At 62.1% G+C, this 22,992-nt stretch overlaps 1 protein-coding gene across 1 annotated transcript; it reads right to left on the bottom strand.

Moving 5' to 3' along the window:
- Positions 1-1,362: 1,362 nt before the first annotated feature.
- LOC142081548 (protein O-GlcNAcase-like) lies at positions 1,363-22,811 on the bottom strand. Its single transcript, XM_075148216.1, has 20 exons — positions 22,772-22,811; positions 19,630-19,709; positions 18,945-19,025; positions 17,789-17,958; positions 12,317-12,414; positions 11,456-11,586; positions 10,902-11,026; positions 10,377-10,579; positions 9,914-10,012; positions 9,294-9,578; positions 8,861-8,989; positions 7,256-8,331; positions 7,010-7,184; positions 6,642-6,698; positions 5,599-5,684; positions 5,253-5,357; positions 3,357-3,448; positions 2,743-2,935; positions 2,492-2,663; positions 1,363-2,143 (listed from the first exon to the last, which is right to left on the bottom strand). The coding sequence occupies exons 1-20, from the start codon at positions 22,809-22,811 to the stop codon at positions 2,007-2,009; spliced, it is 3,534 nt and encodes a 1,177-aa protein (XP_075004317.1). The 3' UTR covers positions 1,363-2,006.
- Positions 22,812-22,992: the final 181 nt, after the last annotated feature.

Here is a 22,992-nt window from a genome sequence, read left to right as displayed (position 1 = left end):
GGGCACGGCTCGGCGCACGCAGCCTCGCCGCTCCCGGGCCGGTGCCGCGCCGGGCCGGTGCCGCGCCGGTCCGAGCCGCGCTCCCCGCCGGCGCCTGGCCGGTCCCGCTCGGCTGCCCCGGGCGGTACCTCTCGTCCCCGCGGGCTGCGCGGCTCCGGCAGCGCCGAGCGAGAGCGTCCAGCGGAGTGCCGGCGGAGCCGGGCCGAGCCGAGCTGGGCCAAGCCGAGCCGAGCCGAGAAGAACCGGGCCGAGCCGAGCTGTGCCGGGCCGTGCCGTGCCGTGCCGTGCCGAGCCGAGCCGTGCCGTGCCGTGCCGTGCCGTGCCGCCCCTCTCCGCCCCGGCCCGCCCCGCGCCGTGCCCAAGTGTCCGGGGCCGGCCCGTGCCGCCCCGCGCCCCGGCCCGCGCCGAGCGACCCCGGCCCGGCCCCGCAGCCGGTACGGCGAGGACAGGCCCCGCGTCCCCGGCCCACCGCCCCGGGATGGGACTGGCCCCCGCTCCAGGGCCGGCACCGGGCCCCCGGGACGGAGCTTCGGGGGCTGCCCCGCCGCTCCAAGGCCGCTCTGGGGGCCGCGGTGTGGGGCGGTGGCTGCCCGCTGCGGGGGGGCAGCCCCGGGCCTTCCTCCAGACAGTCCATCCCTCCCCGCCCGCGCGTGCGGGGTCCCCGAGCCTTGCTCCCACCCGCGTGGCCGTGGGCACTGGGTCCCACCAGCCCGGGAGCACCGAGCTACCCGTCCAGCCTGGGTGACCCACGGCAGCCCCGGGCACAGGGATGGGACTGCTGCCACCCTTCGGAGCAGCCCTCCAGGCACAGACCCCGCTCCTGGTCTCTTGGTCACCCCTGCCCCAACCGCGCCCTCACCCCTGGGGCCGGGGGGCAGCCAGCCCTGGAGGGCGCGGAAGAGAAACCTTCAGTGAGGGTTTGCTCCTTCCACCCCTCCCAGCGCTTTTCCAGAGGCTGCAGCAGGATGGCTGGACAGACATCCCCCCCTTGGCCATTCTGCCCGTCCTGGACGTGCAGCGGCCCCCAGACCCACAAGGCAGCCATGACCACAGGGGAGGCCGAGGCCCGGGGGGTCCCATCCCGCAGGGTTCGGGTCTGCCCAACCCCGGGGGGAGCCCTGCAGTGAGGACACGCTGCCAGCGCCTGGAGCTCCTTCCTGGAGCGCGGTGTGGGGGGAGGCTGAGGGCTGGTGAGCAGCTGGAGAGGCGGATGTGTGGGAAGCTGCTTCGTTTGAGGTTACACAGGACCGGCTATAACAACAGCCGGTGTGAGGCGGACAGACAGGGCTGGCTGAAAGGGGGCATGAGGGTCTGAGAGGAACATGCTCGTACCCCAACACTTCCCCCAAGAGACGAACCATGGTGAGAGCCCAGCAAATGCTTTATTGCCAAGGACAGCACTTCCCTCAGCCCCTGGGCAGCAGAGATGGAGGCTGGAGGCTGCCTCACTGTTTCCCATACCAGATCGGTCCATACAGACAAGCAGGTCCTTGGTGCCGAGAGCCAGCCCCGGCACCAGCTCCCCAGCCTAGGGCCACACAGGGGATGGAGAGAGCTGGACAGCCCAGCCTGCAGGACAGGGACACTCCCTTAGCACTAATGCACTGTGCCATGCTCCGAGACCACCACCCCAAATACTGCCCATGTAGCTCCCGCCAGGCCTGGTGGTCTGCAGACAGCCTGGGGATGTTGCTGGCTTCCCAGCAAAGGTGAAGGGTGCTCAGCAAGCAGGAACAATTGGGGGAGGAGTGGAGGGGCCCTGAAGCCCAAATCTCCTGAAGATGGCAGAAATACCTCTCTGTCGCTCAAGGACCCTCACAGCCTAGTCCCCTGCACACATCCCAGCGACATCCTGCTCACCCCCAGGCCATGTCGCCCATCACGTGTACCTGCCCTGCTCGAGGTGACCCTCTGCTCCTGCTGCCTCAGGCCGATGCTGCGCAGGATGGGGGGGTCAGCCTGTCCCGTGGCACTGCCTCCCCGTGCCCTCACCCAACGCAGCGTGCTCAGAGGAGACGTCCCAGGAGCTGAGTGCCGGGGGAGCTGCCCCAGGCCACTGGCAGGGCGACGAAGCCCAGCCTGCTGTAGAAGCTCAGCTGCTGCCGGTCAGCGGCACTGACCTGGCAAAACACTCCCTGCGACCCTGGAAGGGAGGTGAGAGGTCAGGCCCCTGGCACCAGGAACCCAGCGCTGGGGCTGGAGACCAGTGGCTGGGACCCCCCCCACAAGGGGGTCAGCCTCTCCACTGCCTTTTGGCACTGGGTGCCTGCGTGACGCCCTGAGACACGTCCCCTGGTGCCTGGGAGCTGGGGCGAGACTGCGTCAGAGAGGGGACAGGGAGCCCGGTGAGAGCTACCCCCGGGGTAGCTGAGAGGTGGGGTGCAGGTCGGGCTGGCTCCCAGCTCTGGGGTGGGCAAGGGAGCAGCTGGGGCAGGGCTGTGCTGGATCAAGGGGGCCTCCGTCCCCGCCAGCACGGGGAGGTCATGCTCACCGTTGGCCCTGAGCGCGCTCAGCAGGCAGATAGCCAGGCTGCGGCTGGCCCCCACGTCCAGCACGCGGGGGGCCGTGCCCAGCTGCACCAAGGAGGGGAAGCGCCGCAGCACAGGCAGGGGCACAGCCGGTGGCTCTGCGTGGAAGAAGAGCAGTGCTTCCTCCAGGGCATCCTGCAGGAGACAAACACAAGTGAGGGAACCCCTCCATCTCCCCTATACCCACTCCCCTCTGCTCCAGGTGCCCCCTCACCTGTCCCAGAGCTGCGGCACCTGCATCCAGGTCTCGGGGGTACTTGTGCCGCATGGCCGGCAGCCAGCTGCTGTCTCGCTGTTGCAGGAAACCTTCAGCGCACAGTGCTCCGGCTGCGTAGCCACACGGACCACCCTCGTCCTCCAGCACAAACGTGTACTCGGGGCTCAGGCTCAGGAAGCTGCCCAGCAGCCTGCCGGTCAGAGCAGGAGCACCGCCGAGCTGCCACCTGGAGCCCAGCCTGCCCCAGGGGAAGCTCAGACCAGCCAGCCTCCTCCTTCCTTCCCCGGCGGGACAGCACCCCAGCGCCCACCAGACCACCCCTTTGAGACTCCCCAGCAGAAGCCCTCAGCCAAGGGGAGCCACCGCGGCCCCCCTGCAGCCAGGCTGGGCAGCGGTTCCATCCCCACGGCGGCTGCCATGACCCAGCTGGACATTAGCACAGGGACCTCCCGCGGGGTGAGGCCACCGCCAGCCGTGGTGCAGGCAGAGCGGGTCCCCGCAGGGATGCGAGGAGAGGCCACTGCCTCACACCACAGCCCTGCATCACCCAGCACATGGCCATGCTTGGCACGCGCCTGGCAAGAGGGAGCCCCAGAGGGGTCACGTCTCACCTGTCACCGAGGAGATCGGGGTGGGCCGCGAGGATCTCTGCGACTTTGGGGTCGCAGTCTAAACTCTCCTGGCACATTCGGTAAAGCTGTTCCTGGAAGACCCAGATGCACCTCAGCCCTGGCTCCGCCTGCCCTGCCCAACCCCTGCCCCACTGCTGCCCCTCAGCTGCCTGCCGCCCCTGCCACAGCCCCTGCCGGAGCACGGCGTACCAGCAGCTGCCCAAGGTGACCATAAAGAGGGACAGCGACCAGGGCTGTGGCCTCCAGCGCGCCCTGGCCGGCGGAAGGCATGCAGGTATGTGCTTCAGCCGTCCAAGGGCGCTGGCGTCTGCACCAGGTGATGCACCGTGCACCACTTTCTGCTGGCCTCCGAGGCTTGTTGCCACAGCGCAGCAACACTTCAAAACGAGAAATTGCCACTCCAGTCGGGCACCCCAGAGCAGCAGCTGCTGAAGAAACGCTGCTCGCTCCAGGACGGAGCATGCTCAGAGCAGCCAGGACGGCCGCAAAACCAATACTGAAACCCAAGTCTCCACAGAGCATGTGCAAAGGGGGAGATCTCCGTGTTTCCCATCTTGGTCAGATTCGAGTTTGCTGCTGCTGACAGGATCAAGGAAAAGAACACCCTGATAAAAGCATTGCTTCTCAAAGGAAAGGCTGCCCCGATCAGTGAACGACAAGGGCAGGACAGCGCGCTTCTGAGCGCCGTTCCCAGAACGGGCTGAAGCGCTTAGCTGGATTTTTCTCTCGAAGTTTCACTGGACACAGACATTCAGCTTGTTAAAGTTTGGCCTGATCAGATGAAACCTGACAACAGGCAATTGAAAAAAAGATCTTGCAATGGGAACTGCTGGCAGCTGCAGTCTGATATTCTGATCTGCTCTCATGTGCTTGCAACTCCTCCTCTGTTATGTACAAGCGCTGCAGCTGTGCATTGCCGGGTACTGTATTCAGCAGGGATGTGCAGTTGTCTCCGTGATGGCTGGCTCTGCAGCGTTAGCATTTCCTTTCGCTAGGAGAGGCAGCCGGGTGAGGGAGCAGGGTGTTTGCTGCGGACTGTGTGGTACGTGGGGAACCCAGGGCTCTGCTGGATTTGGCAGCAGCTTAACTTGTGTGTCCACCCACCTCCAAATTCTCCCTTTCCCTCCCCATCCCATCGAACTGCTGGGATGTCAAACAGAGCAGGGGGGTTGGCAGCAAGCAGGTCATGGCTGACACAGGCTGCTGCCTTTCCAGCGGGGAATCATCCTGTAACCTGGATGGCTGTTTGAAGAAGGGACTGATTTGGAGATGAACCTCAACAGGCTCAGGCAGTGCCCAGAGCTGCAGACTGATGAAGGCTGCAGGAGGTCACCGTCCAGACTTGTCCTGTTCTGGATTTTTCCTGGCATCTGCTCGTGGCCACCGCTGGAGATCAGAGCTGGGGGTGCTCTGGAGATCGCCCTCACAACCTGGCGACCCCGAGTCTGTGCCAGTTTATCTGTGGCTGTCAGATATCACTGCCATTTCTGAGATATCACAGATACCACTATCACTTCTGAGCCGGGTCTCCCTCCCCTGCTGCTGGCTGCCAGGAGGGGGTCTGCCCAGGTGCTCATCGCAGGGAGGCGGGCGATGGTCCCTGCCACGGCCGCTGGCCACAACACCCGCTCTCCAGCCCAGCGGGCTGACACGCTGCTGGACACAGCCCGGGGGACCTGCCCCAGGCTGGCCTGCTCTGAGCGGGGGCTGGACCCCAGAGGCCCCTTCCCACCTGCATCACCCTGCACTGCCAGCTCAGTCTTGGGTCAGCAGCAGACGAGCGCATATCCCGTCAGGGCACGCACAGCACAGGCCGTGCAAAGGTGAGCTCTGGCCTGAGTGGTGCGGGCCACCCTCTCGGGCTGTGGCTCCCACCTTGTCCAGGGGCAGCAGCGGGCGCAGGAGGTACAGCTGGCGGGATGGGAAGAGTGGAGGTGGGTGGTAGAAGAGGTCACAGCTGTTCCCCACAGGCAGCAGTGCCTGGAAGAGAGAGAGTCCGTCAGGGAGCAGGTTGTCCTGGCTCCAAACCTTGTCCTGGAGCAGCAGGAGGAGGGTCCCTCTGAGGCACCTAAACCCCAGGAGCCACAGCCAAGGTGCAGAGGCCCAGGGCAGCTCTGCCTTCCCAAGCTTGCAGCGACCCAATGGCAGGGCCAGGAGCAGCAGCTGGGATCCTGGCTTCCCAAGGCTCCTTCAGCCCCCACAGATGTGGGCATGCTCTCACCTGCAGCTCTCCAAAGAGGCCCCCACGATGCACCCAGGGCTCAGCGTCCCCTCCGAGCAGGATTGGGGTAGTGATGCTCTGGCACCCTGGAGGCAGCAGGAGACAGACACATGCGAGGTGAACAAAAACCTGGTGGGCCAGGGGTAGATCAGCCTCCACCACACAGCACATCACGATCCACACTGGTCACAGACCCAAGGATCTGCCCCCACAGTGGTGCAGCCCAGGCATGGACCTCGCCTGGGCTTGGGCAGCCAGCCCCATGCATTGGGGTAGCAGCACACCCTCCGCAACAGGGCTTGAAGTGGGAGAATGGGGAAAGGAATGATCTTGCCTGCGTGAAAGGCGTAAGGTAAAGACACAGCTCCTGGCTACAGCTGGAAAGCTGCAGCCTGGCACAGAGAGCAGCCCGCTGCTTTGCTGCCCAGCCAGCCAGCTCTGCAGTGCCCGTGGGAACTTGCCCCGCATGCGGCTGCTTCCCTGCGGAAGTGGTTCAAGGCACACGGCGCCATCTCGCACTGAACCTGGAGACCCTTTCAGGCTGTCATCTGGTTCTTGATTTGTAAGAGGTCACAAGGCCCACAGAGCAACCAGGGAACCCTAAACCGGAGGAACAGGGGCTTCCAAAGTGATGCACAGGCTTTCAAAATCCAACCTCGCCTCTGTCACCCAGGGCATCACTGCTCCCAATGGCCCATTGGGCGATCCTTTTTACCAGAAAGGCTAAGGGGTCCTTGGATTAAAAGGGCTGAGGAACCATGTCCTAGAAATGGGCATTCCTTCTAGACTGTGAGAGGTGGCGAAGGGCCGCTCCAATGACTGCCCTGTCCCCAGCAGCAGTGCCGCATCCTGCCTCGGTGTGTCGGGGCGCACAGAGGTGCCAGCCTCCCCGTGGCCACTCCCGCTCCACTCGGCAGGCAGAGCATGGGAAAGGGCAGCCCAACGGCAAGTGCCGGCTGCTGCTGTGGGGCTGGAGGTGACGGAGGGCAGCAGCCAGGGCCCCACCGCCCAGGCGGGTGAGCCAGGGCAGCACCGGTACTTACAGCCAAAGCAGCTCCCCCAGGCGCCCTTGGGGTCAGGGTCACAGAGGAGATGGCCATCTGCAAAGGATCAAGGTGGTGAGCACAGGACATGGGTCAGCGGCGGGGAAGGCGTCAAGCGGGGGTGCACTCCCAGGAGAGACCCTGGCACCCCCAGCTGGACACAGGGACCCCAGACCTCTGGGAGGGGATCCCAGACATCTTCACCTCTTCAGGAGGGGAAACAGTGGATCACCACAGAACAAGCTTCAGGTGCCCCGGGTGTGCCACAGTGCCCAGGGGCCCCTGCGCTTCAATGTGGCTGGATTTGGCCAGCGAATACACGCTACAGGGCCGCAGGGGCTGGCTCGGGGCTGGCATCAGCCACGTACCCAGCCAGAGGACGAAGGCGCTGGCGGCCAGCAGCATGTTGCGGATGTCCCAGAGGTAGGGGTGGAGGTCGTAGAGCAGCGCCCGTCCGGCACTGCTGACGAAGCGGCTGTGCAGGCTGCACGTCTGAGCACAGAGCAGCTGGAAGGACTGGGCTCGGCCACGCCACCGCGTGCGCTGTGGACAGACCAGGTGTCAGCGCAACCATGACAGGCACCGTCCCGCAGCAGCGCCTGGACCAGCCTTACCCCGCAGGCATCAGGTGCTGTGGCCGGGACCCCCACGCTGAGGCTGTTTGCCCGGAGCCACCGAAAGTCCTCCAGGAGATGCTGCGCCAGTGGCCCATGATGGTAAGGCAGATAGAAGAGCTCCACCAGCATCCGCACCTCCCCCAGAGTCAGAGGTGCCATGGGGCTGGACCTGGCCTCCTCTGGGGTCAGTGGTGCTGTGGGGTTGGACCTGGCCTCCTCGAGGGTCAGCAGTGCCGTAGGGACAGACCCAGCCTCCTCTGGGGTCACTGGTGCTGTGGGGCTGGTCCTGGCCTCCTTGGGGGTCAGTGGTACCGTGGGGCCAGACCCAGCCTCCTCCAGGGTCAGCAGGGCTATGGGGCTGGACCCAGCCTCCTCTGGGGTCAATGGTGCCGTGGGGCCAGGGCTAGCACCAACCTCATCAGTGAGCGGAGTCATGAGCCCAGGGTTGATGCCAGCCCCATCACTGAGCAGTGCTGGGGGCCCAGGGCTGGCGCCAGCCCCATCAGTGAGCGGTGCTGGGGGGCGAGGGCTGGCGCAAGCCCCAGGCCCTGGGAGTGTCTGGGGCATGTCAGCCCTACTGGCCCCAGGCTGGCTACTGCTGGGGGGCTGGGGGAGGCTGCCACCGCCTGTCCTGGCATCACTGGTGGATAGGGGAAGGTTCTGGCTGGTGTTCGCCCCATTGCTGCAGAACATGGGAGGGCCTGGACTGTGGAGGGTCTTGGTAGCCACCGGGGTTCCTGCGGACTGGGCACTCCCAGCCATGCTGGGCAGAGCAGAGGAGGGCTCACAGCTCTCTCTGCTCCCCGTGGGGAGCTGGTCCCCGTCCCCTGTGGGGCTTTGCCGACCACCAGCAGGGGTCCTGCTCCCACTGCCCTTCTTGGGCTCCAACGTCACCTTCTTCCTTCCCTCCCCTGGTGCCACGCCGCAGGGCTCGAGGCCATGCTGCGCTGCCCCGCTGGGAACAGAGTCATGGGGCCGGCCGTCGGGCATGAGCTCCTGTCCTCCTGCTGTGCTGGGCTGCAGGCTCGTTCCTCCCTTGAGGCTGATGCTAGGCTGTCCCGGGGTCCTTCCTCCTGGCGGAAAGGAGCAAGGGCGCAGCTCCTCTGGCACCTGCATGGCAACTGCTGCCCATGGGGCAGGACACCCCTGGGGGCGGCTGTGCCAGGAAGCTCCATCTCCAAGCTGGCAGGGACCAGGGAGCTGCCAGGACCACGGGCTTTGCATCACTCTGTGCTCTGGAGTTCAGGTCTCCGTGGCTGGTGAGGCCACAGGCTTTGCAGAGGCAAACGTTGCAAAACACCAAGCTTGCACCTGGCTAAACCCCCTCTTCCAGAGCCATACCATGGCCCAGGCTCCCACATGCCAGCCGAGGAGACCTCCTCTGGGATGCGGCCGGGGCAGGAGCACCCATGGGGCAGCATGGCACAATGGACACCCACGCCTGCCCACCACGACACACACAAACCCCGCTGCCGCACCAGCCAGAGCGCCCCATCCAAACGGGCAGGGCATGGGGCTCCCTCACCCCACTGAGCTCCCAGCTGAGCTGGTCCACTGCTCCAGGGGGGTGAGGGATGCTGCACGGTGGAGTTCATCACCTACCTGGCTCCAAGGCCTGACGGTTTATCTCAGCAATCCAGTCATGCAGTGCCAGCTCCAAGGCCTCCTGGGGGCTGTAGCTCCCCTTCTGTGGGCTTTGGCTGTCCCCCAGGGCTGCCGCAGTTTCCATCCCTAAGGAACTGGAGCTCATCAGCCTGGGCAGCCCCACTCTTTGCTTGACAGAGCTATCCCATGCCACACTGAGGGCAGGCAGCTCCCCTCCCCCAAGGAGATGCCCCCAGGATGGGTCCCATGCCCTGGCATGTCGGGTGGTGCCCAGCCAGGTGAGACACCTCACCCAGGCTGCCATGCAGGAAAGCCTGCAGGACCATAGCAAAGACGGGCAGTGATGGGCAGGGCCCTGCCCTGGGTGCACAAGCTGACTGCTGGCACTGGGGTCCCAGTACAGAGCTGCCTGGGCGCTGGGGCCGGGTACCTGCGTGATCAGGGTAGGCACAGCTCCTCAGCTCACTCCGAAACCAGCTGCCCAATGTGTGTATGGGGATGAAGTTGGCCTGGAGCTCGCAGTTGGGGTTGAGGAGCAGCCCACGGAGCCTGGGCATGAGGCCGGGGGCACGTCCCATGTAGGGGCCCAGGAAGACACGTCTGCAGTCATAGTCGTTGGCGTACAGGTTGTCCCAGATGATGGGGCGGCGCCGCAGGACACCCTCCACCTCCTCCAGCAGCGTGGCTGAGAGCTCCTGTGACACCACCTTTGGGCCTGGAGCACCATGGCACGGACGTGCGTGGAGCACACAGGCAGCACAGTCCATCATGCACACCCACAACAGGGACACGCACACCTCTGGGCACCGAGCATGGAGACGAGGTCGAGTCACCCCACCCTCCCTCGCCAGAAGGAGAGCAGACCCACGGCCCGACCCGCTGCCTGCCTGGCCAGGGCTGCTCACCCCGACGCTGAAAGGCGCCGCGCTGGGGCCACTTGCTGGCGCCTCTCCCGGGACGGAGCCCGTGGCTGCAGGGTTTGCAGACCCAGGCTCTCGCTGAGAAGCTGCTCAGGGCCACGCACCCCACAGAGCCGGGCCAGGCGCCTACCTGTCCAGATGACACCGATCCCTGGGAGCAGCTCCTGGCCGAGGGTCAGCAAGTAGCAGGACTGGCTGGGGCTGGGAGAGCACAGAGAGCTGCAGTACTCTGGGGAGAGAGCACGGAGCATCCCCTGAGGGGCAGAGAGACCAGGAGAGGAGAGGCTGCCTGGATCAACGGATAGGGGCTGGGGAGATGCACGGTGCAGGGAATACAGCATGCACGGCTGCTGACGCGCCAGTCCGTCTGCAGCCTGGTCCTGTCCCAGCCCTGGGATCTCCAGGGCTCCTGCAGGAGCATGAGGGGGCTGGCGGGAGCCGTGGAGGCTGTCAGGGCAGTCAGCTCTCAGCAGACACAGGTGCTGGGTGCAGCCAGCCGAGGGGCACCCTGGTTAGCTGCGGGGTGCCATGGCTGGCCAAGCACCGGGCTGCCAGGGGCAGGGTGGCTGGGGCCGCACGGCTGCAGGCGGTACCTGTAGGGCAGAAGAGGAAGACGGAGGGCTGGCCCAGCTCCCGGTACACCTCGTTGGCCACAGAGGCCTGAGCCTGCGCCAGGGAGGGGAAGACGTCTCTGTCAGCTTGGCACATGCAGGGGTCGATGTCATCAAAGAGCAGCGCGAAGGAGTGGCACCCCATGGCAGCCACCTGCGGGCATGGGCACGGGCTGCTAGGATCCCTGGGCAGCAGCGAGAAAGGAGGCAGCGAGCCCCAGAGGAGCCCCTGCCGCCTGGGCCCCGTCAGGACAGCAGAGGTCTGGGTGCCTGGACGGACGGGGCGGGCAGAGCAGCCTCGCCGCGGCCCCGTGCCTGCCCAGCAGACGCGCGCACAAGGCCCAGCCGCGCCACGGCCCCGCAGCCACGGCCCACCTTGCTCCAAGCCCTGGGCATGGCCGTGTTTGCCGTGGGCCAGGAGCCCTTTCAAACCGGAGTCTGCTGCAGTGGCCCAGAGCCTGCTCCCACCGTGCCGCTGCCGGGCAGCCCCATCCGCTCCCCCCGCACCGCACCCTCGCATCGCCCTGCAGCAGTGGGAGCCCCGCCGCAGGAGCGGAGGCCGGCAGAGCCTCGGGAGGAGCCTCGCCACAGGCCCGGGCAGGTGCTGCCAGCGCCAGGGCTGGCTGGGGCGGCTGAAGAGGTGGCCGGGCATGGCGCAGCGCAGGGCAGCTGCTGCCTGGGCTGTGGCACGGGGAGGAGCAGCTGCCCCGGAGCAAACCTGCTGTGCCGGCGGCTCTTTACCCTCCCTGGGGACCAGGGGCTCAGCACCAGGCTGCACTGGCCTCCGGTGCTGCCCAGCAAGCTCTGGGGCTTGGCCAGTCCCTCTCCTGCCCCCGGCGCTGCCCGCTAGCAGTCAGGCGCCCACGGAGCCTGCGGCTCTCTGTCACCGTGACAGGGACAGCACGTCTGCCACTGGGCACCCCACGGAGCTGCTCCCTGCTGCACAGCAGCAGGAGGGGTTTAGAGCCCCACACCAGCCTTTGAGGCGGGCATGGGGCCCACACACAAGCACGCGTGCCCCTCGCCTGCGAGCAGTGGGAGGAAGGAATGGCCCACGGTACCTGCCTGAGTTTTTGCTGCAGCAGGAGCCGATCCCCGGCACTTGAAAACACCATGTCCTGGCCAGCAGAAATGGCGAAAACAAACTCCACACCCTGCTCTTGGGCAGCGTCAATGAGAGACCGCATGCGGGCTGGGGACAAAGCAGAGGGGGTGCTGTGAGCGCTGGGAGGCAAGGGATGGAGGGAGACAAGGGATGGATGGAGGCAAGGGATGGAGGGAGACAAGGGATGGAGGGAGGCAAGGGATGGAGGGAGGCAAGGGATGGCGGGAGACAAGGGATGGCGGGAGACAAGGGATGGATGGAGGCAAGGGATGGAGGGAGACAAGGGATGGAGGGAGACAAGGGATGGAGGGAGACAAGGGATGGAGGGAGGCAAGGGATGGAGGGAAGCAAGGGATGGAGGGAGGCAAGGGATGGAGGGAAGCAAGGGATGGAGGGAGGCAAGGGATGGAGGGAGGCAAGGGATGGAGGGAGAGGGAACCACAGTGGCCTGAAAGGAAGGAGCCGAGGGCATCGGGAGGCCTGAGAAAGCATCTGGAGGGGAGAGGCCCAGGGGAGGCAGTTTCCAGTCCCTTGGGACGCAGAGGGCTCTCCAGAAGGGTCTGCGGGCCCTGGCATATTGGAGCATATTGCCAGAGGCCCACGTGGGGAGCTCCCCATGCTGGGTGGGCTCCTAGGCAGGGTCTGGGGAGGCTCCTTGTACTGGGCAGGGTCTGGGGGGCTCCTGCAATGGGCAGGTTCCTGGCAGGAAGAGTGGCAACAGCCAGCCCGGCCCTGGCTGAGACGCAGACCACGCTTCACCCTTGAGGACCCGGGACGCCTGCAGCCCACCCGTGCTGGGGCCCAGCAGAGCCGCTACCTGCCTCATGCTCTGTGTAGGGCTCTCGCCAGAGCAGCCGGTGCTTCAGCTCATCCTTGGGCGCGTACATGTAGCAGTTCAGCCCCCAGCGTTTCAGCCTGTGCGGCAAGGACAAGGGGTCACCCAAGGCTCCAGACTTGGTTCCAGACCCAAGGCTCTTCGCAAAGAGGCATCCGGGCAGGTGCCAGCCGCAACACCCAGAGCTCCTCGGCACACAGCGGCCCCTCCTTCCCCGGAGCTGCACCGTGTCCTGCAGGCTTCCAGCCTCTGCTCACACAGAGCCCTCCGGGCTGCGGAGCCACAGCTCTTCCCCTGCGCAGGGAGCCCTGCCCTGCGTACTTCTGACGGCCACACGGAGACATAAATCTCACCCAGTGCTCCCAGTGCTGAGCCCAACGACTTGCGTTGTTTAAGGACCTCCAGACAGATAGTGCATCTGGATGAGAAAGTCTCGGAGACCAGCAGGACGTTGCCTCCTGGAAGATGGGTTAACACCCTTGCTGCGGAAAAAGTGGGTGGGAGGGACCAGCTTAGCCTAAAGAGCCTGTTTTAACCACTTGGCAAAGTCCTGTGATGATGAAAAGTTCAATGTCCCAAGCAAGGAATGGAGGAGGGGCGAGTGGCCAGAGCAGCCCCGGGGGAGGAAGGAGGATCCTTGGGGGAGACTGAGAACAAAATGGCCAAGGAGACAGAGGACGGGGCTGGAGCAATGGAGGGAGCAGCTCAGCGGTCTGCTGCTCCACGTGGCCCCCAAGGGTGCAGGCGGCCCCAGCCCTGGAGTCCAGCTGTGGGGCTCCATCAGCTTTGCAGCAGCTCCATCACCCCTGCAGCTTTGCAGCAGCTCTTTCAGGGCTGGCAGCGAGACCTGTGGAAGCACTCAGCATCTTGTGGAAGCATGTTTGGGGTGGGTTCCTTTTCCCTTTCTCTTCAGCTATGCTTCTCATTGTGTAATTAAGAGCCAAACTTGTTTGTAGCCCAAACATGCAGGCTGCAAGGTTGCCGGTTGTGACGACTGACTCCAGATGAAGCAGGTATGTACGAGCTAGTTGCCCCTCTGGATGTGAGGGGCCTCTGTAGAGCAGGACCAGCGGAGACACCCTGGAGAGCCGGCACCTCACCGCTCCCCCAAGCTCAGTGTCCAGGAGCGGGGTGCACCTGCCAGGCACAGTCTGGCCTGGGGGACTCACCTGGGGTACATCTCTGGGAACCACACACACCTGGGGAGCCCTCACCACTGCAGAACCCCTCACATCATCCCCTTGAAAGACCCATGTCCTGCAGGGGCTGGCCTGACTCCACCAACAGTCCCTATATGCCTGCTGCACCATTCCCAGATCATGCCCTGATCACTTGAACAGGTCAAGACCTTCAAAGCTATTGCTCTACAACGATTTTTGCAGCTACTGGGGCTCACTGGGGCTTTTTTGCACCCTTGCATTTTCCCACCTCCTCTCCAGTGAGACGCCAGCACAGGACACAGCGCTGCAGCCCCGGCCCAGCTCTGGATACGGGGGCTGCAGCCTCCTCACAACCTCTGGGCTGTCCCTTGCATGCCCCGGTCTCCCTTTCCTCACACTGCGGCCAGACGTGCCCCGCACCGCCTGCCCAGCTCCTGCACAAACACCTTTTTTTTGCTGGGTTAGGTGCTGTTTCAATGGAAGGGGGCCAGAGCAGGCTGTGTTTACTGCGGGGGTGATGTGCATGCCACATGCCACTGTGGTCTGACACAGACCTCCAGAGGCAGCTCTGCGGCAGCTGCTGTGCATGCCCTGCCAGCGAGGCTCGCAGAGCAGCTCCAGAGAGCCTGCACCCCTCCCTGTTGCACTTAAGGTGGGGTCCAGCACTGCCACTGTAACGGGGACGAGGATTCAGCAAGGTGCAGCATCTGGCATCAGCAGTAACTGCTTTAACTGAAGTCCTTTTTCAAGGAATCCATGAGCTGCTGGCATCAGAATCACAGAACGGTTTGGGTTGGAAGGGACCTTCAAAGATCATCCAGTCCAACCCCCTGCCACGGGCAGGGACATCTTGCACTAGATCAGGTTGCTCAAAGCCCCATCCAACCCGACCTTGAACACTTCCAGGGATGGGGCATCCACAGCTTCTCTGGGCAACCTGTTCCAGTGTCTCACCACCCTAACAGTAAAGAATTTCTTCCCTATGTCCAATCTAAATCAACCGTCCTTCAGTTTAAAACCATTATCCCTTGTCCTGTCACTACAGGCCCTGGTAAAAAATCTGTCCCCATCTTTCTTATAAGCCCCCTTTAGGTATTGAAAGGCTGCAATAAGGTCTCCCCAGAGCCTTCTCTTCTCCAGGCTGAACAACCCCAACTCTCTCAGCCTTTCTTCAGAGGAGAGGTGTTCCAGCCCTCAGATCATTTTCGTGGCCTCCTCTGGACTTGCTTAACTGGTCCATCTCTTTCTTGTACTGGGGACCCCAGAGCTGGATGCAGTGCTCCAGGTGGGGTCTCACCAGAGTGGAGTGGACGGGGACAATCACTTCCCTTGACCTGCTGGCCACGCTGCTTCTGATGCAGCCCAGGCTACAGTTGGCGTTCTGGGCTGCAAGTGCACATTGCTGGCTCATGTCCAATTTTTCACCCCCAAGTCCTTCTCTACAGGGCTGCTTTCAGTCCCTTCATCCCCCAGCTTGCATTGATACTGGGGATTGCCCTGAGCCAGGTGCAGGAATTTTCCTCTTGATCTTGCTGAACTTCATGAGATTTTCGAGGGTCCACTCCTCAAGCCTGTCCAGGTCCCTCTGGATGGCACCCCCTCCCTCTAGGCGACCAACAGCACCGCTCAGCTTGGTGTCGTCTACAAACTCGCTGAGGGTGCACTCAATCCCAGTATGCAACGATGAAGTTAGTAAATAGTATTGTTCCCAGTATGGACCCTGGGGGACACCACTCATTACTGGTTTCCACTTGCATATTGAGCCATTGACTGCAACTCTTTGGACCCAGCCATCCAGCCAATTCCTTATCCATCAACAGCAACATGCGTTACTTAACGTACTCACCCCTGAATGCAGTTTCGATAGGTTGAGTCCTGTACCAGCTTCTTCGTTCCTCAGCCAAGCACAGCCAGAGGCTCATGGGCTGGAGGTACCCGATCGCCCTCCTGCCCATCTAACACCAGTGCAGGGTGCGCGCGGGAGGACCCAAACCCCAGTAGTGCTGCCCCTCCAGCTGCAGGGCCCCCAGGACACATCTCCCGGGCAGCTCAGGCACCCGCTTCAGCACCGCACGAATCCTGCACAGCTGCTCCCCGCGGGGAGACAGAGACAGCGTGAGGCAGAGGAATCCCCTCCTGCACGTCTAAACCCAGGCACTCTGTTATCTAACAGGGTCACTAACATCGACCCACAGACGTTAAAAGGCTGTCAGAGGAACTCTTTGGGACTGCAAGACTTTTGCCAAGCCCTGCAGGTGATGAACCCCAGAGTGCTGAAAAACGGTAGTGCTGCAGCAGAGCTTTGGCAGGGCGGGCAGCAGAGCCCACCAGGCAGGACGCTGCGCCTGTGCACTTCGCACCTACACCAAGTAAGTGGAGCATAAAAGAGCAAATACAGCACTCGGAGGGATTTGAAATGGCTGTTCAGCGGGGCTTCAGCAAGCAGTATACCTCTTAATACAGCCAAGCATGAAGTCCTACCTAGGAAAAGAATACAGAAGATACGGTGTCTGAAGTAACAACTTAACATAACGAGCAATTAGTTGAACATGAGCGTCCTCTGCCACGCCACCAGTAACTCAGCATAAGAGAGAGCCCCCGATGAATCACTGCAGAGTGTCAGGCGGGACTAGGGAGACTCGGTGACCTCTGTGCTGCCAGAGCAGTGGCCACGGCGTGGGAAGGATGCTGGCAAACTAGAGTACTCTGTCAGGGAGCCACACACAGACACAGGCGGAAAGCTTGTGAGCAACAGAGTCTCGGAGCCCAGTCTGCTCATCTCCCCAGGGGAAAGCCTCAGCCCGCCAGCGCTCCGGAGGAGAGAAAAGCCACACCTGGCCGTCAGGGACATGGCAGGGCCCAGGGGTGACTCACAGGGACACGCATTCGGGCGAGACAGGAGAGGAAAGGTCTCCAGCTCTCCAGATGCTCCACTGCGGTCAGAGCTGAAGGGAAGCAGGTCTGAGAGAGATCAGGGCCTGCCTGCTTCAGGAGATCAGACTGCACCGTCATAGGCCCTTCCGGCCTCAAAAAGCACAAATTCCTTCCAGAATATCCCCAGCAATCCAAGACTCACTGGAAATTATCAGGACAGGGCAGACACCTCCCTAGACAGCGCTTTTGGCACTCCTGCATAAAAGCCATCTGATATATTCATTTATTTTTATTTATCCTCCTTAGTAGACGATGTTTTACTTTTTCCCACGATGAACAGACTGGGAAGCACTTCATGTACCACATGATGCAAGTGCCTCATCTTGCTTCTTTCCAGAGAAGGAAAAACACCGATGAACATACCGCTCACATGTGCAAACATGTGAACATACATCCCAGGCCAGTACCAGACAAGGCCGTCATTAGACATTCTCATTCCTAATACACTTTAAAACATCACATCTTGTTTTCCTTCCTGCACATTTTCCCCAAATTTTCTAAACTGCATTTTGATGTATCTGCATCTCTGGTCTCTGCGCTATGGTCCTTACTTGCACTTGTGACTGCCCACACTGTCACCAGTGCACTCTCACAGCGTGACCGGCACATTTCCCACACACTGCACGGCTGCCAGTGCCATACCAGCATAGCCACCAGAGCCCTGCCATCTCTGGCCCACTGCCCAGCCGTCACCGGTGCACTGCCCACGCTGTCACTGGTGCACTGCCCAGCCATCACGGGTGCACTGCCCACACTGTCACCAGTGCACTGCCCAGGCATCACCGGTACACTGCCCACGCTGTCACTGGTGCAGTGCCCAGCCGTCACCGGTGCACTGCCCAGCCGTCACCGGTGCACTGCCCACGCTGTCACCGGTGCACTGCCCAGCCGTCACCGGTGCACTGCCCAGCCATCACCGGTGCACTGCCCACGCTGTCACCGGTGCACTGCCCAGCCATCACTGGTGCACTGCCCACGCTGTCACCAGCACACTGCCCCTGCTGTGACCAGCACCCTCTCCACACCACCCCCAGCACGCTGCCCGTGTCATCACCAGGGCAGTACCCGCGCTGACCAGCGCACGGCTAGGCTGTGACCATTGTGCTGCCCATGCTGGAGGACCCGCAGGGCCCCAGTCCGTTGGTGGCAGATCCTGTCAGTGCAGCTCGTGCCACGGATGGCCACGGATGGCAGATCCTGTCAGTGCACGGGCGGTAGCTGCGAGGAGAGGGCTTTTTCTCTCCTGCACAGATCAGACCCCATCCCAAGGGGATTCTCACAACCAGCCAGTGACAGATCCTGCCCACATCCTTCCGTCACAGGCACACACGGTGACACACAGACATACATGGGGACTCACAAGGACACAAGGGCCACCTCCACACCAGGCAGGGATGGCAGCCTCAGGATAAAGTGGCCACCTGTGCCCATGGTGGAGTGATGCGGGTTTGGTGTGCCTTCTGTTTCCTCAATGATAAGCCCGGCTCCAGCAAGGCCGGGCTGGCTGGAAGCATCCAGCTGGTGCCCTCGCTGGGAGCATAGGGCAGCGGGGACAGCGGCCCTGGGCAGGGCGAGCTGGCCGCTTGCTGCTGGTGGCAGCGGGCATGCAGCATGCTGTCCTGCGGCCAGTGCACCCACAGGGGCTGGTGCTGCATGGCACTGCCCAGGCCCGCACGGCTCAGAGATGAGGCAATGGGCACTCGTCCTGCCAGGTCAGCGCCTGAGGTGGGCTTCCAGCCCGCTGAACACCCCCACGTTCTCTCTCATGCAGATCTGACTTCCCGTTTCCAGCTCCAGCCCCTCTGCCGGCTCCCTGACACCCCTTCCGCGCACGGGCTGCCCCAGCCGACCCACGCCACGCTGCAGTCACGGCAGAGCAGCTTTTCTGGTGCCTCCAGAGGCAGCATTTTCAGGCTCGCATAGCCCCCACGCCCCCTCTCCAAACCCTTCCCAGCTGCCATCGCTCCTCCCGTGGCACGGGCAGCAGGGTCCGACCCTGTCCCACTGCAGCTCCCTGTGGGTCTGCACCCTCACTGGAGCACCCGTGCCAGCTGTGCGGTGCCAGGCTGCAGGGGCTAGTGCCCATCCAGCCCCTTCCGGGCCCCATCCCCAGACCCCATTCCCTTGGGGCCAGCCCTGGCCCAGGCCCCCAGCCAAGCTCATCTGGCTGCAGCGGGGCCGTGGCAGAGTCCCGGCTCCATCTGCCGGCACAGGGCAGCACAGCCCGCACCCGGCCGGGCGCCCCTGGGCTGCCCGTCCCGTCCACCCCGCAGCCACCACCCCGGGCCCAGGGCAGGGGAGCCGTGCCCGGGCCGGATCCGGGGGTGCAAGAGTGCTGGGACAGAGCGGGCACTGCAGGAGCCGCCCTGGGAGGAGCATGAGCCCCCCGCGCTGCCATCGCCCCGCGTCCCGGAGGCAGGCCAGCCCCGGGAGCCTCCCTCCAGCACGTTTTCCCTCACCACTCCTGCCTCCGCAGCACTCCGCCTCCACCTTGTCACTCTGCCACAGGCCAGTACCTTCAGAGGGGAAAATTCAGGGTACTTGCCATTGAAAGAGAAGTTTCCTCTGTTCCATAGACCATGGTCTCCCATAGAAGCCTGTAAAAGGGGGGGGAAAAAAAGCAAAAATGCAGTTGTCAGTAACTGTCTTAAAAGAGCGTCTCTCTGTGTACTAACCCTAATTAGCTGCTCCTAAACCCAGAGACCCACCAGTTGTTCACCTCTGGGTACTTCAAATGTCAATTATCCTGCTATAATCTTGCTGGGCAGTGGTATTCAAGCAAGCGGGTATAATGTCTGTGCTTCCATCCTTCCCAAAAAGAGGCAGCTGGGAAGAACTGCATGAGGTAGCACTTATCCTGGGAGGGGGAATTGGCACAGTAAAAGCCAAGCCTAGAGGAGATGGCTGAGGGCTGGTTAGGTTATAAGGCACTCCAGTATGATTTTGGGGTGCACCGAAGCACAGAGCTATTGTACATCCATCCTAGAGTTTTCTGCCTGGGGATTTTCTTTTTCACGGAGACCAGCTCTGTGTCTCTCTGCATCTCTCTGTGTCTGTGTGGTGTCAGGCTGTGTCAGGCAGAGCATCATCACTCCTGTATGGGCTATAAAAGCTGCTCTCTCTGTCTTTAACCACTGCACAACTCAAACTGCACCAAAATTGCACTGACACAGCTCTCCCCTACACCCTGCAAACACATACCTGCATTGCAGCAGGGCAGGACTTTGAGGCAGCATCCCTGTCCCATGGCAAGCTGTTCACATCAGGAACACACAAGCCACCTGCGGGGATGCCCACGAGTGCTGGGACTGTGACCCCACACGACACTTCACAGACCCACTGGAAAACACCGTCCCCATAAGCTTGCAAGGGGAGAATCCAAGAGGGAAAGCACACCAGGGAGCAACCTCACCAGTTGTCTGCTAACACAGACACTCATCAGTGAGCACCAAGGCTGGCCGCAAGGACATTGCCCTTCCAGAAAGTTCACGTCAACAAAACCGAATGCAGGAAATACAGTTCTGGAGTCAGCAAATTAAGTGTTTCTTAACATTTCCACTTCTGCTGCTTGCAGGCTTTAGGCGGTTGTTGGGCACCAGTGTCTGACGCAAGCTTGAGGCTGCAGCACCACAGCAGCTGACAGTCTGCCCTGTGCATGGCAGGGAACCAGTCCGTGCCTGGATACAGTGAGCAGGGGCACTGCTGCACGTGGAGCACCCATTCCCCTGTTGGGATCGCTTTCAAGTAACGAAGACCTGGGAGGTGCAGAGTTGTCTGCAAAGCCAGCAAGAAAGAATACCCAGTGGAGACCAAGCCAGTTCACTTGGGGACAATGGGGGAATAGGAGGTAAATGGGTTTGGAGAGATGCAGATTTGACAGCTTCTTAAAGAGGAGGTTAAGGGGAACCTGTAAGTGTTCCAGCACAGACCTGAAATTTAGCAAGAGAAGAATCTTCAGTCACTTCAAGTCTCTGCAAGATCTGGCAGCTGCAATGTGAAGCCTCACAGAAGATACATTACATCTTGAACAGTGATGGCAATTAGCCACCAAGGCAGCTTCCTAGCTTTGGATGGGCTCTGCATCATGGGCAACTTTTAAATCAGTCAGTGCACTTTCTAGCAGACAAGACCAAGAGGAGCAGATATTCAGGGAAGTGAATGCATTCACTGAACCGGGCGGCGCACAAGGGCAGATCACAATGACTCTGTTAGTCTGGGAGAAAGGACCAGCTCTCAGCGTCTGGCACGAGGCCAGCATTGCCCAGAAAAGCACCCGTATTTCCTCAAAGCACCTGAGTGCACCGGAGCTGGTCTGCCTGGGAGGGGGCCCTGATGCCCTGCCCCCTTTGGCAGGAGCCCACCCTGCAGCCCTCAACACCAACCTTGGGCAATGGTCTGGTAGGTTGTGCCACAGCACACACTGAACGTTACCTTCTTTATAGATAGGTAGATCTTCTACCTGCTTGAACACCTACACGCTTTTTCCATCTACTTTGAAATAATATATATTCACCTTACTCGTCATCCTCCACCGTGCACGGGGCCAAATTTGTGGCCACTCAAGGATCCCAGCAAACATTTCACCCAAAGAAGGTATTTCCATGATACATAGATTTTCCGTTTCCCAATCCATAAGAACTCCTGCTCAGCTCACAGTGAGGTCCCAGGAGTCCCTGTACAGCACCTGCCTGCAAGTGCCTCACTCACACTTTTCTGTGAACTGACACTGCCTTGCAAGTATGACACTCACCCCCTACACATGCCCTGCCAGCAGCAGCTCTGTTGAAAATGCCATCCTAGTGTATTCTGCCCAGTAAAGTGGCTTAAATTGTACCAGCAAAATCTGTTTGTACCTGTGGCTGCACCTCCAAAGGAGTGATGCTGGTGCTCTGCTTTTTTGAAGACAGGTGAGCACTGATGAGCGATGCTGTGCGTCTGTATCTCGGCTCTCCCATGGCCCAGAGCACTGCATCAGTAACCCACCAACCCATTACTTGACAAACTCTGGGCCACCTGGGATGTCCCTCAGCAATTTCTTCACAGCCCTTAGCAAAGTCCTGATGAACACATTGGGAAGCAACGTCCCTAGGCCCCAACTGTTCCCCAGCCCCTCTCCTGTCCTGGGTGCAGGTCACCCAGAGGCGTCAGTCCGTCCGTGCTCTCTGGTTGCTGCAAGCAATGTCCGGGGTGTCAGGAGGGAGCAGGGGGCTCTGTGTAGGAAGTGCCGCTCCTGGCCTGCCTTGGCCCTGCTACGGCTGCACCCTGCTCAGCACCCTGCTCAGCACCCTGCTCAGCAGCCTGCCCGCCGCACCACCACCCTGTGTTCCCTGCCGGGGCCTGTGCTACCAGGGTGAGGGATGCTTTTCCTTCCTCACTTCCCAGGGACCTCCTCCTCCTGGAGTGGCTCTGCTGGCAGCATCTGCATCCTTCTCTTTCCCAGGTCAGCTTTTCTATATCAATGATTCTCGTCTGACTCATATTTCTTTTTACTATCAACTTCCCCATCCCTGCACTTTCTATTTATTTTGTGTTTATCTGCAGGGTGCTTTTGCTTCCTCCCAGGCAAGGCAGTGGGCAGTGGGCTTCAGCGGGGTACTGTGCTGCCAGGAAATGTGGAGATGCTTTTGCCTAATGGGTGCCAGGCCTGCCCCAGCTCCAGATGCTGGAGTTGGGGGCAAGGGGGGGCAGAAGGACAGGGCTGAGCCATACAGAGGTGCCATGAGAGACCAGGCTCTTTCTGGCCAGCTCTGGGCAGGGCCCAAGGCAGCGTTGCACTGCGGGCAAGGAGGCATAGAATCACCAAATCATAGAATCCTTAAGGTTGGAAAAGACCTCCAAGATCATCGAGTCCAACCATCAACCCAACACCACCATGCCCACTAAACCATGTCCCTAAGCGGCTCATCTACACATCTTGTAAATACTTCCAGGGGTGGTGACTCCACCACCGTGTGCAGGAGGGGCACACACCGGGATGCTGCCCCCACGCCCCGGGCAGAGAAAAAAACCACTGCAGAGTGCTGGAGGCAGAGCAGCGGGGCCCCATGCCCCACTGCGGGGGGGTGGGGGGCCAGGTCGGCAGTGCTGGGATGGCTGCGGGGTGCAGCAGTGCTCTGGGGAAGAGCTGGGGAGCGTCAGTGGGGGGTGCTGGCCCCGTACCCCTGGGCAGAGAGAGGGTGCTGTGCAGGGGCCCGGCTCCCTGCCTCCCCAATACGCGGGGTCCTGGGCGCGGCTCGGGTCCCGGCGGCCCTTCCCGGCCCCTGTTTGCTCTGGGTGGACCGGGCCAGCCCCTGCAATGCCCGGGCGGGGCACCGGCCCCAGCCGCGGCCCCGGAGGGACCTACCTTCCACCACGCCGCAGAGGAAGCGCGGCCGCCCCGCCATACCCGCGCAGGAGCGGCCCTGCCGGTGCTGGGGCCGGCAGAGGGGTGCGCGGAGGGATGGAGGGATGCGCGGAGGGGTGCGCGGGGGGATGGAGCGATGCGCGGAGGGCTGCAAGGAAGGACGGAGGGCTGCGCGGAGGGACGGAGGGCTGCAAGGAGGGATGCGCGGAGAGATGAAGGGC

The sequence above is a fragment of the Calonectris borealis genome, chromosome 4, assembly GCF_964195595.1.
Source record: "Calonectris borealis chromosome 4, bCalBor7.hap1.2, whole genome shotgun sequence".
NCBI lineage: Eukaryota > Metazoa > Chordata > Aves > Procellariiformes > Procellariidae > Calonectris > Calonectris borealis.
Note: the sequence above shows the minus strand (reverse complement) of the source record. Positions and strands in the feature narration are given on the sequence as shown.